At 41.2% G+C, this 14,628-nt stretch overlaps 1 protein-coding gene across 1 annotated transcript in view; it reads right to left on the bottom strand.

Annotated features, from left to right (window-relative positions):
* Positions 1 to 14,628, bottom strand: part of TSPOAP1 (TSPO associated protein 1) — a 196,261-nt gene that overhangs the window by 31,687 nt on the left and 149,946 nt on the right. The window contains 5 exon segments of the mRNA XM_044285794.1: positions 7,904 to 8,072; positions 8,210 to 8,403; positions 8,499 to 8,607; positions 11,831 to 12,871; positions 13,643 to 13,825. Coding sequence (XP_044141729.1) covers positions 7,904 to 8,072; positions 8,210 to 8,403; positions 8,499 to 8,607; positions 11,831 to 12,871; positions 13,643 to 13,825 — 1,696 coding nt within the window.

Below are 14,628 nucleotides of genomic sequence, written 5' to 3'. Positions count from 1 at the left end.
GATTGATATTAACACAAAATATGAATTAATATTTCCTTTAACAAACGTATTTATTTAGATCATAGGAAATCATACAATTTTCTAATTGACATGTACTTAAAATTCTGCCTACATACTTTTCTTATATCAGGCAGTTGACCCCTATAAACAGTAGAATGGTATAGCCCATGTATGTGTAATGGCCTAACTGAAACATGGCATCATTCATGTGACACTCTTCTCATCATATAATCCCTGAGGTTCAGTAACATTGATACATGACATACATGTTCTGATTCAGCACTCAGAAATGTGTATATGTGTACATAAACATGTATATAAATGTAAATGTACAGTACAGACCAAAAGTTTGGACACACCTCATTCAAAGAGTTTTCTTTATTTTCATGACTATGAAAATTGTAGATTCACACTGAAGGCATCAAAACTATGAATTAACACATGTGGAATTATATAAATAACAGAAAAGTGTGAAACAACTGAAAATATGTCATATTCTAGGTTCTTCAAAGTAGCCACCTTTTGCTTTGATTACCGCTTTGCATTCTCTTGATGAGATTCAAGAGGTAGTCACCTGAAATGGTCTTCCAACAGTCTTGAAGGAGTTCCCAGAGATGCTTAGCACTTGTTGGCCCTTTTGCCTTCGCTCTGCGGTCCAGCTCACCCCAAACCATCTCGATTGGGTTCAGGTCCGGTGACTGTGAAGGCCAGGTCATCTGGCGCAGCACCCCATCACTCTCCTTCATGGTCAAATAGCCCTTACACAGCCTGGAGGTGTGTTTGGGGTCATTGTCCTGTTGAAAAATAAATGATGGTCCAACTAAACGCAAACCGGATGGAATAGCATGCTGCTGCAAGATGCTGTGGTAGCCATGCTGGTTTGGTATGCCTTCAATTTTGAATAAATCCCCAACAGTGTCACCAGCAAAGCACCCCCACACCATCACACCTCCTCCTCCATGCTTTACGGTGGGAACCAGGCATGTAGAGTCCATCCGTTCACCTTTTCTGCGTCGCACAAAGACACGGTGGTTGGAACCAAAGATCTCAAATTTGGACTCATCAGACCAAAGCACAGATTTCCACTGGTCTAATGTCCATTCCTTGTGTTTTTTTTTAGCCCAAACAAGTCTCTTCTGCTTGTTGCCTGTCCTTAGCAGTGGTTTCCTAGCAGATATTCTGTTGACCTGGTCTCTAATCTGAGCTGCTGTTAACCTGCGATTTCTGAGGCTGGTGATGAACTTATCCTCCGCAGCAGTGGTGACTCTTGGTCTTCCTTTCCTGGGGCGGTCCGCATGTGAGCCAGTTTCTTTGTAGCGCTTGATGGTTTTTGTGACTGCACTTGGGGACACTTTCAAAGTTTTCCCAATTTTTCGGACCGACTGACCTTCATTTCTTAAAGTAATGATGGCCACTCGTTTTTCTTTACTTAGCTGCTTTTTTCTTGCCATAATACAAATTCTAACAGTCTATTCAGTAGGACTATCAGCTGTGTATCCACATGACTTCTCCACAACCCAACTGATGGTCCCAACCCCATTTATAAGGCAAGAAATCCCACTTATTAAACCTGACAGGGCACACCTGTCAAGTGAAAACCATTTCAGGTGACTACCTCTTGAAGCTCATCAAGAGAATGCCAAGAGTGTGCAAAGCAGTAATCAAAGCAAAAGGTGGCTACTTTGAAGAACCTAGAATATGACATATTTTCCGTTGTTTCACACTTTTTGTTATGTATATAATTCCACATGTGAATTCATAGTTTTGATGCCTTCAGTGTGAATCTACAATTTTCATAGTCCTGAAAATAAAGAAAACTCTTTGAATGAGAAGGTGTGTCCAAAACTTTTGGTCTGTACTGTATATAAATTATACCGACTACAATCCGTAAGCCTTTTTTTTTTATTGTCGTAGGAAAAAATATTTGAAGGACTCTCAAGGGACTATATACAGGAGTATGTGACTAAATAATATCATAGTTTACCAAGGACAGAAGTTGTCAGACTATCCTGATTTTTTTTATGAGGAGCTGAGTAGACGTTTGCAGAGGGGTGGCTGTGGATTTAATGTTCTTTGATTTTGCAAAGGCATTTGATACTGTTTGATACGGTTAATGGGTAAAATAAGGTCAATAGGCTTAGAAAGTACAAATATAGGGGGTCATTTGCTATCAGATATATGCCAGTTTTCAGTCGTATATCTGTTGCAGATTGTGGAGCAAAGGCAATCAGCGACTCTTCCCTGCTCACGCCAGGTCTAAATAAAGGGGCCTTGCATGGGTGGGGAAAGGCCAGTAGGCCCGTTTCATCTATCATTTCGTATAAAGTGGATAAATGTAAAGTTAAATGTAAAGTTATGCATCTGGGTAGTAATAATCTACGTGCATCATATGTCCTAGGGTAACACTGGGAGAGTAATTTGAAAGAAGAATTTGGGTGCCCTTGTAGATCATAGATTAAATTATAGAATGCAACATCAATCAGCTGCTTCTAAGGCTAGCAGGATATTGTCATGTATTAAACGAGGCATGGATGTAATATTACCACTTTACAAACCTTAGGTGCCTCCTCATCTGGAATATGCAGTTCAGTTCTGGGCACCAGTCCATAGATAGGATGCTCTGGAGCTGGAAATAGTACAGAGGAGAGCGACTAAACTGATAAGGGGCAGGGAGGGTCGTAGTTAATAGGAATGTTAAAATAATTAAATTTATTTAGTCTTGAGAAGAGACGTCTAAGGGGAGACATAATTAACTTATACAAATATATAAATGGGCTGTACAAAAAGTATGGTGAAAAGTTGTTTCTTGTAAAATCACCTCCATCTGGAGAAGAAAAGTTAATTTTCCAGAGACATCAAGTTTTCATTACTGTGAGAACTGTGAATCTGTGGAAAAGTCTACCTCAGGACGTGGTCACAACAGGCAGTCTTAAAAAGGGCTTGGATGAATTCTTAAAATTAGATAACATTAATGCTTATGAAAATGTGTAGGGGGTCTAACTCATAGCTACCTGTCTGTAGGTGATGATGTAAAATGGCCTTGGCTGCCTGTTTCTAGGTGATGTTGTCATATCGTTAGTAAAAGTTTAGTGTTAAAAACAAACACAAACACGGATCTGTTTCTACACAGACACTGAGACATAATGTGATGCTGCAGGTAGTAGTAGTGTATATACTGTACATGTTTTGCTCCCCAGCACACTACTATTCATCTGTTAGATACCTGGGCAATTAACTGAAAGCCGGGTCACATTACGGCTCACATAACGGATGCCATGTTTAGTCCTATCCAGCTTTCTCAAGTATGCCATTTACAGGACTACAATGGGCCTTACCATTTCTTTTTCTTCAGGGAAAGACTACTGTATGGATATAATAAAGGTCTGCAAGCAAAATTTTTATGTATATTAGAAAATTGTTCAACATCCTTTTCTCTATATAAATACATGTAATAAGGAAAGAAAAAAAAAAAAAAGCTTAGCAGCAAGATGTTATAGTTATGCATTCACAATGCTGTATAGATTTTTTTTTTGTAAATGGTCACTTTTAAGGGGATCTCTTTCATTTCCACTGAAGGGAAATGTATTACATAAAAGTATTATGACATATGTTTGGTAGGGCAATTTACTACTAATGTGTATTCGTCCTTACTTGTTCTGAAACAATCTCTTTGCCGAAAACTCTGCAAACTCAATTTATAAGATCTAGCCTGTTGTTAGCAACAAGCATTAGGTCATTCATTTACTGACCAAATCTGACAGCATATCTGATAAGGACTCAAATAATTTTGACTGGGTTACCAGTGGACATGGAGGTAATGTAGGACGCACATTTAGCAGGTTCAAACCAGTACGGCCAGCAAAAGAAATTAGGCTGGGTTCACACCTGAGCGTTTTACAGCGCGTTCCTACGCGCTGTAAAACGCTCAACAAGGAGAAACCAATGATTCCCTATGGGAATGGTTCACACTTGGGCGTTTTACAGCGCGTACGATCGCGCTGTAAAACGCCCGACGCTCCAAAAAGTACATGAGCGACTTTTGGGGCGTTTGTGGCCATAGGACACTGTAGTGAATCACACAAACGCGCGTCAAACGCGCGTTTACTATTACAAAAACGCGCATAAAAATGCGCGTCAAAAACGCGCGTAAAACGCGCGTTTGCGCAACGCTCAAGTGTGAACCCAGCCTTAGTGATAGAGTGACCACAAATGAGGAGTGATCAAGAATTTCAGGGAGGAAATTCTTTGTTAGTCAAATGTAACCACATTTTCTAAAGTATACCACAGTACTATGTAACAATGTTTTAAAATACTTTTCTTCCTTTTTTGTTACAATTTCCTCAATTCTATATGTTTTACTGCAGAATTATATATCAGCCAAAAATGTTCGGCTACATAGCATGTCAATTGTGCACACCAAAAACATCATCTTCCGTGGCAGTAAGAGACATTTACATTACATTAAAGGCTACGAACACCTTTTTTTATGAACGTGACAACACTGGCCTAGAAAGAGGCCGCAGCACTAACAGCAGCGCCAAGGCCTCTTCAAACCACTGATTGGCGGGGTGCTGGAGTCATGGCCAACTGATTAGATACTGAGGATATACTGAGCCTATCCTGAGGATAGAACAGCAATAGACCCAGAAAGAACAGTAATTATCCTGAAGTTTTGGACCATTAAATATGTTCTCTCTATAAGGGCTCAGGCACATGAATGTGTGCCGACCGTTCGTGCACTGGGGACCTGCAATTTGCGCCCACGGGCACCATCCGCGCAGTTGCCGCAGATGGATCCAGACACATTTAACATGAATGGGTCTGTGATCTGTCTGCACTGCTAAAAAATATAACATGTTCTATTTTTTTGCGGTGCAGTGGCACGGAGAGAAACCCCATGGAAGCACATAAGAGAATGGGTTTGCATTTGTGATACGGCGTGCACACGGCCGGAGCCTGTATATTGCAGACCCGCTGTTTGCCCTAAATGGAAGAGACCTGTAGAAATGTTCTGTAAACAGGTAAGTGAGCCAGTGTGTTGTGTTAGTTTCTGAAGGATTATGAAGAATTGCATGATGTAAATGCACAGCATGTCAATTGTGCACACCAAAAAAAACATCATCTGTGGCAGTAAGAGATATTTACATTACATTAAAGGCTATGGACACCATTGGGGCTTTTTTTTTATTATTGCATTTTCTTATTTTGGGCTACAACAGTTTTTGTTGTACAGCCCTTACTTTCAGTGTATCTGCAGACTATTGCTTTCTCCTTTACAGTGATTCCGTCAGTGAGTTGCTCTGACGGCTAGATGTGTAGCCTGATTTCTGAACTTCTGGCATTTCATAAACACTCATTTAGAGGGTTATTCCGAGTCTTCTATATTGATGACCTATCCTCAGGATAGGTCTTTAATATGTGATCGGTGAGGGCCCGACAACCAGCTATTTGAAGAGGCCATGCCACTCCCGTGAGCGCTGCTGGTCTCCTTGTAGTATACCAAGCAGATCACCGCCTATTGTACAGATGCTGTGCTTGATACTGTAGATCAGGCCCATTCAGCTGAACAGGATGAACTTCAACTAAACCATGTGATCAATGAATGTGACACTCACTGGCCTAGGAAGAGGCCGCAGAACTTACAGGAGCACCGTGGCCTCTTCAAACAGCTGATTGGCGTGGTGCCGGAGTCATGGCCAAATGATTAGATACTGACGACCTATCCTGGGGGATAGAACATCAATAGACCCCCCCAAAAAACTTAAAGCCATATTCTTATCAGTTTGATAAAGAGTTTAGCTACATGAAGTGTTCATCAGCTCCCAGGTGTTCAAACAGCTACATATGGAGCTGTCAGAGCAGCTCCATGGCAGTCTAAAACAAGAAGGAAATAGCTTGCAGATGCACTGAAATTAAAGAGGACCTTTCATCGGTCCAAATATTGTGAACTAAGTATCATGACATATACAGCGGCTCCCAGGGATCTCACTGCACTTACTATTATCCCTGGGCGCTGCTCCGTTCTCCCGTTATGTCCTCCGGTATGTTCGGGGACTTGGTTATAGTAGGCGGAGACTTAGGGGACTTGGTTATAGAAGGAGGAGACTGCCCTTGTTCTGCTGGGCATCTCCTTCTCCTAGGCTGTAGCGCTGGCCAATCGCAGCGCAGAGCTCACAGCCTGGGAGTTTTTTCCTCCCAGGCTGTGAGCTCTGCGATGGGATTGGCCAGCGCTACAGCCTAGGAGGAGGAGATGCCCAGCAGAACAAGGGCAGACTCCTCCTACTATAACCAAGTCCCCGAACATACCGGAGGATATAACGGGAGAACGGAGCGGCGCCCAGGGATAATAGTAAGTGCAGTGAGATCCCTGGGCGCCGCTGTATATGTCATGATACTTAGTTCACAATGTTTGGACCGATGAAAGGTCCTCTTTAAGGCTGTAGGACAAAAGCTATTGAAAACTGAAAACAGTGTAGTGAATAACTTAATACAGTATAAATATTAAGATGTATCATCCTGGAAATGAGCATGCAAGTACAGATTTCACTGTGATGTGATGTGATGAAAATGTATGCTTTTCCGCAATAGATATGGCGCGCTGTCGCCGCTGTGAATCTGAAAATCTGCTGCTCAAAACAGCGAGTCTTTTAAAACAGAATGTACTGTATTTTTTGCTTTATAAGACGCACTTGATGATAAGATGCACCCCAGGTTTTAGAGCAGGAAAATAAAAAAAAAATATTTTTCATTAGACCTCAGATCAGACCTCAATATCAGATCCTCAGATCAGACCCCCCGTATCAGAGCCTCACATCAGACTCCCATATAAGGACCTCACATCAGACCCTCATATCAGATCCTCACACCATACCCCATATCAGATCAGACCTCCAGATCAGATCCCCATATCAGACCTCCATTTCAGACACCCGTATCAGACCCCCCTCTCAGGACGCCCCCATCAGACTATGCCAGACTCCTGTATTAGACCTTAAAATAAATACATTCACCTACCTCTCCTGCTCAGCCTCTACTCTCCAGGTACGGCGGTCTCCCCTGCATTCTTCACTGCCTGATCTTCTCTGGGCCTGCGCTGCACTGTCACCTGACTGAGTGCAGCATTAGGTCATAGTGCTCACGCTAAGTCCTGATGCTGTACGCAGTCAGAAAAGTGCAGCTCGGCCCCACGAAGGAACACCAGGGAGGGTGAGCTCTGGCAGCACTCGCAGTGCTTCACTCCCAGCTCCCCACACCTACTGCATACTAGTGAGCACTTCCATAATAGAATCGCTCACTAGTATTCGCTTTATAAGATGCACTGACATTTTTCCCAAGTTTGGGGGGAAAAAGTGCAGAAATTTAAGCAAAAATGTTTTTTTTTTAAAATTGTGACAAACCTGCAGCAGAATCCGCATGCATGTGGATCTGATGCAGATTTTCTGCAGATTTCAACAAATGCATTACAAAGGTTGAAATATACAATGAAGAGTCATAACAATTGACATAAATTGACATGCTGCAGATTTAAAAACTGCACCTCAGCTCTATTTCCACATGTATTTTGTTTTACTTCAGTGTGTGGTAAAAATTTGGTAAAAACTTTGCTGCTACCATAAAACAATAAATAAATTAAAAGTATGGAAACTCTGCTGTGTGTCCATGCCTTATGACCATACCACTACAGTCAGATAGAGAAATATAGTGGGGATGGTAGATTTCAGCAGTGGCAATTAAAAGCAACTTATAACTACGCCAAAAAACCTTCAAATATTTCCCTCTTTTATGTCATAACTAAACAGGCATGGTAACGGGATTGATGAATGAAATTACACTATGCATTATGGACAAATTGCTTAATATGGTTTCTGTTTGGCAGACATAAGAGCTCAACGAGAGCACTTACCCAAGTCACTTAGTAGAGAAGTTGGTGTTAGGTGACCCCGTCTCAAAAGCTGCATTCTGACTTCTTCACTCTCGATACGTAATTCAGAGACCATGTTGCAAGGGATGTACCCAGTTCTTTCTGCACATTTGCCATGGTAAAAGCCATCAGCATCTTTATCGCCAAACACCTGAAAAAATATATTTTTTTTTATATAACGGAGGCAGGGTTTATTTATATAGGTTTGCAGGGATGTCATGTTCTGCTCCTAACATGAGTCTGGGAGACTGTAAAATGTATGCTTGATGAAATTAAAATGTTACATACCTGTAAAATCTGTCCCTCTTTAAAGGGAAGTTCTTCCATATATGCCTCTGGATTAGGTGACATCGTCTCTGGATCGTAATCAAAAAGGGCTACAAAAAGCCTAACAGAATTTGCTTCCTGTTCTTTTGAGGGGCAAAGTTTATCTTCTAATAGTCTTTCTTGACAACACTCTGGCTGTGTGGAATGTGCAGCATCTGAAAGAGGGAAATAATCATTGATAACCCCCCAAAATAACCCCACAATACCAATAATTACTACAGTTTATAAAGAAGAACATTGAAAAATGTACCCGACTCAGAGTCTGAAGTCAGACGACTTGTGCCCGTCTTCCTGTCTGATGTTAGGTATCCAGTAGGACTGAGCTGTGAGCAGATCTTTGGATCTTCAGTTAAATCCTCCTATAGACAAAGCAACAGTATAAATAATTAACAAATCATATCAAGGCCAAGCTGCGACGAGGCTGCACGCACGACCAGAATGCTTCAAGGAACTGGGATCGCATACAATACTCCTCTCTATAATTTACATCGATCTTGGATTATTACTGTATGAAATATATGCATTAGATCATAATGTGTTCTCGAAAGAACACAAACTGAATGCAAATTATTAATTTGTTTTGTCTTGCTTTTATCCATATAAACATAGATATAGTAAAATATAGATGGCAATTGGGATCTTAACAGCATCTATCTGTAACCAGTAGAGGGAGACTGCACAGTGTTCTCACAGGTTTAACTTACTACACCGAGATCAAACAATTCACAGAGAATCCTCAGACCCCTCCTGCCCAATTGCAATGAACACAAGTTATATTTACAGGGGGTACTAAAGCAATGTACTGCACGTTTCATACTGGCAATTCTGTGGATTAATGTACTTAATGAGGTTGTCCTACGAAAAATATTGTGTACAGCTAAGGGTCTATTCACACGTCCGTAAATATTTTGCGGATCCACAGATCCGCAAAACACGGACACCGGCAATGTGCATTCAGCATTTTGCGGACCGCACATCGCCGGCACTATAATAGAAAATGCCTAATCTTGTCCACAATTATGGACAAGAATAGGACATGTTCTATTTTTTGGGGGGGAACGGAATTGCGGACCTGAAAGTGCGGGTCCGCGATTCCGGATCCGGGCAGCACATAGTGCGGCCCCATAGAAATGAATGGGTCCGCAATTCCGTTCTGCAAAATGCGGAACAGAATTGCGGACATGTGAATGGAGCCAGCATCAAGGATATATTTTTAGATTTTTTATATTTGCATTTAAAAAAGCCTTTATCCTGAAACGCAATGATGGCCTCCCGGCCCCTTCGCCATCGTGCCACATCTACTTTTTTAGACCTGGCGTGAGCGGGGAAGAGTCACAGATTGCGGTGCAAATAACTTTTGCGCCACAATCTGCACCAGAAATATGCCTAATAAAAGGCGTATTTGTCGATAGTAAAAGACCTCCTATATCGCTTCATCTGTGTGACACTGGTGCATTCACTGACTATTGTCTACTTCAGGTTCTTTGCACCGTTGTCTATGTACAATGTATGGGCACCTCTGTTTTTTTGCGATTGCTTTGTTCTGTTGAATTTCTGCCTAAACTTATAAATATAATTTATTAAAACCTATTGTGAATGTGAATAAATTAGTGTTTCTAATATACTTTATTAATTTTTTTACTTTTCCTAGAGAAATAGGTTGCTTAAGTTCAGGTGTCTATTGCGCTTTAGAATCCGTACTCTTGTACACTGCTGTTTATGGGAGTATGGATTCCACTGGTGCAGGATATTAGCAAAGCATAGCAGGAACAAGTGCAGGCAGGAGCTCACATAGCACATTGCTTCTTCTGCCTGTGCCCACTGTGCTAAAGCCTGACATGGCACATCTATGCGAGGCTTTAGCAGCGCTGTGCTCCTGCCTGAATAGTGCGGCCTCACTGAGTCAGTGCATTTATACACAGCTGTGTACGAGAGTACAGATTCTAAAGCGCAATAGGCACCTGAACTTCAGCAACCTATTTCCCAAGGAAAAGTAAAAAAAAAAAAAAAGTAAGCATATTAGAAAAATGTATTTAATCACATTTACTATATGATGTAATAAATTTTATTTATAAGTTTATGTACACTTTAGGTGCAAAAAAAGAAAAAAATATATTAGTACAGCGCCATCTGCTGTTTCTATTGAACAGCCGTTTTGTGTACACCTATGGAAGGGCCAGTTCACACAGAGTTTTTCGGTGCTAATGTTGGCGCATTTCCAACTCAAAATCAGCTCCAAAAAACACCTGGAAAACGCCTCCAATTAATTTCAATGGGAAGCCACATTTGCTTTTTTTTCCCCGCGTGGAAAAAACAAGCGTGTCCTATTTTGGGGTGGAATACTCACTGAATTTCCCAATTAAATTAATGGGAACAGTAAAAAAAAAAAAAAAAATGCATGAAAAATGTGCAGATTCTGCACTGAATTTTGTAGGCGGATTTTCTAAATCCATTGTGTGAACATACCCTAAAAGTTCTAGGGTGAACACACATGCTTAATCTTGTTTCTGTCTCTGCTCTTTCGAGTATGTGAAGGGATCCTTGGCGAAGTAAGCCATGCATCTGAACTGCTTATCAAGGAGATAATGAGCAAGTGCAATTACAGTAACTCTGTCTCACTCTCTTATCACTTGCTCATTATCTCCTCTGACATGCAGAAAAGACGCTGCAGCTTCAGAAGAAACCTGATCACCCCTCCCAGAAATCCCTACACATTTCCGAAGGAGCAGAGAGGGAAGCAGGACTGAGCATGTTTGTCCCCCTTGGCTCACTTACTGAGGTGGACACAGAAAGACAATTAAAAACAGCAGGGGGCTGCATTTTGATGGAAATGACAATGTACTTGAAGAAAATGCTTAATATTTATGAGCAATAAAAAATGATTTGATAAAAAAAAAAAAAACAGCAGGTGGCAGTAAACCATCATCAATCCAAGAATATTTTTAGAATTATCATTTTTTTTTCTAATTACGATCTGGATTTAACTATAAACAACATTTTTCATGGACAACCCCTTTAAAGTGGATCAGTCATCTCCCCTGAACGTGTATGCCCAGTGAAAAATAATTCTGCAACATCTTTTCTGGCATCCTGTTATTCAGTTAGGGATGTGTTCCTGCATTGTCTTCAGACTGTCCCATCAGTGCCGAGCAGGCAGGGACACGCTTCTTTGGCAAGTAGAATGGTTTACTCGTTTGTCAATTTATTAATAAATATCCAGGAGAAATGAGAAAAGACGCTCCAGAATTGATATTTCATGGGGAATAGGAATACTTACCAAAGCAGACATGTCAGGAGAGGCGACAGGTTTTACAACTGATAAATGCTAATTATGTAAATTTTTCAATGAGGAATATTGTATGCTTAATGGTTTTGGATACATCAATCTACAAAGCACATAACGCAAAGCCATGAGTGACAGCAGAAGCTCCGAAACATCTCATTTTCTCAGCTGGCTGATGTTTCAGTGCATATAAAAAGCAGACAAGGAAGAGAGGGTAGTGCTAAAGCTACAGCCACTACATAAGGCATCTAGAAACCAGCTGAGCACATCACTGTAAGCATTAGGGGTTCAAGCATCACCTTTCCATCACATTCCCACTGAACTGATCGCATACTTCTACTACTTGCTGCTCTGTGAACCGAACCATCTTTTTTGCAGCTCAGGGGAAGGGATTGGGTTCCCTTAAGATATTCTCCTGTGCCATGTTCTTTATTTTGTCTCTTCACGTCATTTTTCTTTCTTGTATACTGGATCGGCTCAGAGTAACCAGAGCTTTCACTCAAACCTTCCCGGTCAGTCTGAGAACCATCTTCCCAAAGATCAACTTTAGCCCGGCTGGTGTTATGGGCTGGGAAAGACGGCTCTTCCTCATCTTCTGTGTCATATTCTACATCAATTTCTAAATGGCTACTGCTAAAAGACCCAGGAGCTTTAGGTTTGAAATTAGAGGAGCCAAGCAGGCGACGCCTTTGAGTATTTCGAGACGGTTTATTCCTTAGGCTTTTGTGGTTTGTTTGGGAGGTGTCTCGAGCTGTACCACAAGATAATGGCTCTTTCGGTTTGTTTGATCGAGGGGTGTAAAAGCCACCTTGATTAGAATTTGTGGACATTCGGCTGCAGTGCTCCCGACTATCACTCTGCTTCTTTCGATTAGGCTCTATGAAACAGCAAGCTCTGTCATTATCATAGCTGATCCTTTTTGCTTTCCACATCTGGTTTTCAGAGACTGGAGGCCTTATGTCCGATGGAGACTGATAAACACAACTCTTTGATTTAGGACAAAAGTCCTCATCAAGAAAGACACAGTCTTCCCCACATTCCACTTTCTTGTGGTTCATCACGCTCACTTTGATGGGTGTCTCCGTGGGTAGGTTTAATGAACTTGTAGATCCGTTTTTTGTGGAGAAGGCTTTGTGGGGATTTCCATACTTGTACTTCTGTGGCTCCATACTACACTGTGGATTCTTAGAAACAATGTGAGGAGAGAGATCTTCATCTTCATCCTCTTCTTCAGTCACCTCTGGGATGCTAAATAACTTCTTACTGCAATGTTTCTGTAAAGGTAGATCCAAAATCCTTTCAAGAATTTCCTCATCGCTGTCTGTCTCACAACAGTCCAACTACATGCATTTTTAAAGGGAATCAAAAAGCACAATCATGTAATATACACTAGTGAATACAATAGAAAATTACTAAGTCATCATAAAAGATGCAATGAATGAAAAGCAGGTGAATTCTCATTAATCATTTGACTGCTGGACAGGTTTACACTAGTAATGATGGCTTATCTCTCAGGAGAATAAAAGGATCAGGCGAAAATATTCATTTGCCTGATCCTAGTCTCCTCGAACATTCACGGCCATGCGCAAACCACAGATTTGCAAAATACAGATCCCGGCCGTCTGCATCCTGCATATTTGTGGGCCCGCCAATATCAAAATGCCTATTCTTGTGCGTTTTGCGTATAGGACATGTTCTATAATTTCATGACTTACATGTGCTGTCCAATTTTTTTTGTGGGACCATAGAAATGAAGGGGCCAGCGTGCAATCCGCAAAAAATGTGGCTCGGAGGCAGACCAAAAATACAGTTGTGGGAATGAGGCTAATGTGTATGGCCAGCTTTAGTGTAAGCCCCCTACTTTATCAACAGTAGATAACAATTGTATTTTAATACACTCACTCGTGTTGCTTTTGTCTGTCACAAGGGCTCCGGTCCTGACATGGGAACATTATGAGCAATGGAAAATTTACATCTACAGTATTAAATAATGTAGTCACAGGGTATTTACATGTCCTATCTGTCTTGCTTCTCTAGATGTTACTTTATTCTTTAAAGTTGCCTAAGTATAATTTCAAGATGGCTTTACCTAGAAGGCTTGTATAACATACCTTCCCAGAACTGTCTCCACCTGTACTTGTTGACGACTGTCCCCATTTTTTGGCACTGGGAACAACATTGCAATCATCTTCTTCCACATCCTCCTCTTCCTCCAGGATATCAGAGAGATTAGAACTACGGCTGTGATCAAGATGTACACTGGAATGTGTGTCCAATTGCAATTTCACCACATCCTGATTGCAGAAGGGTAAAAAAATAACTAGGTGATCCATATTTATCTTTAAATGGTATGGCAGCAATTACTGTAGGCACAGCATGGAAACAAATCATAAGTTCTAAACTGTGGAATAATCACAATAATGTCTATTTACCACAATATTTTTTACATTAAAGTGGAATTTTATGCGTTTGTTCTACTTCATATAGTTGAGGACACCACCATTGGAGCCAGTCGTGGCTGCAGAGGCACATGTAACGCAGTCCATGCGGGGTCGGAAGAGCACTCAGGACAACTGTGGACCCGCACACACGAAACAGAGCATGGGAAGCAGTTAAGTATGGTTTCCTCGACAGGCAATGACCGCCATTTAAAAAAATTACATGAGGGTGGACAACCCTTTTAAAGAGGTATTCTAGTAACAGTAAGTTCTCCCTTCCACGGAATAGGAGATAACTATAACATCAGTGGTATTCCAGTAGCAAGAAGTTATTCCCTATCCACTGGTTATATATAGATTTGTGAGGGTCTGACCGCTGGAACCCCTTCTCCACGTATTAATAAAGCGAAACATAGCTGCTCCATTCAAGTCCATGGGACTGCAAAATATAGAGCACAGAGCAGTGGATGCTCAACCATTGCTCTATTCAAACAGGGAGCCCAGCACCCCACAAATCTAGATGTTATCCTCTAACCATTGGACAGGGTATAACTTCTTGTTCCTGGAATACTCACTTAGGTGATGCTGCACTGATATATCAGCCAACTCCACCTCAAATGAGAGCAGTTCTGATAACGCTATATTAAGGAATGCCATCT

This window comes from Bufo gargarizans, chromosome 3, assembly GCF_014858855.1.
Source record: "Bufo gargarizans isolate SCDJY-AF-19 chromosome 3, ASM1485885v1, whole genome shotgun sequence".
Taxonomy (NCBI): domain Eukaryota; kingdom Metazoa; phylum Chordata; class Amphibia; order Anura; family Bufonidae; genus Bufo; species Bufo gargarizans.
This window is presented reverse-complemented; position numbering and strand designations above follow the sequence as displayed.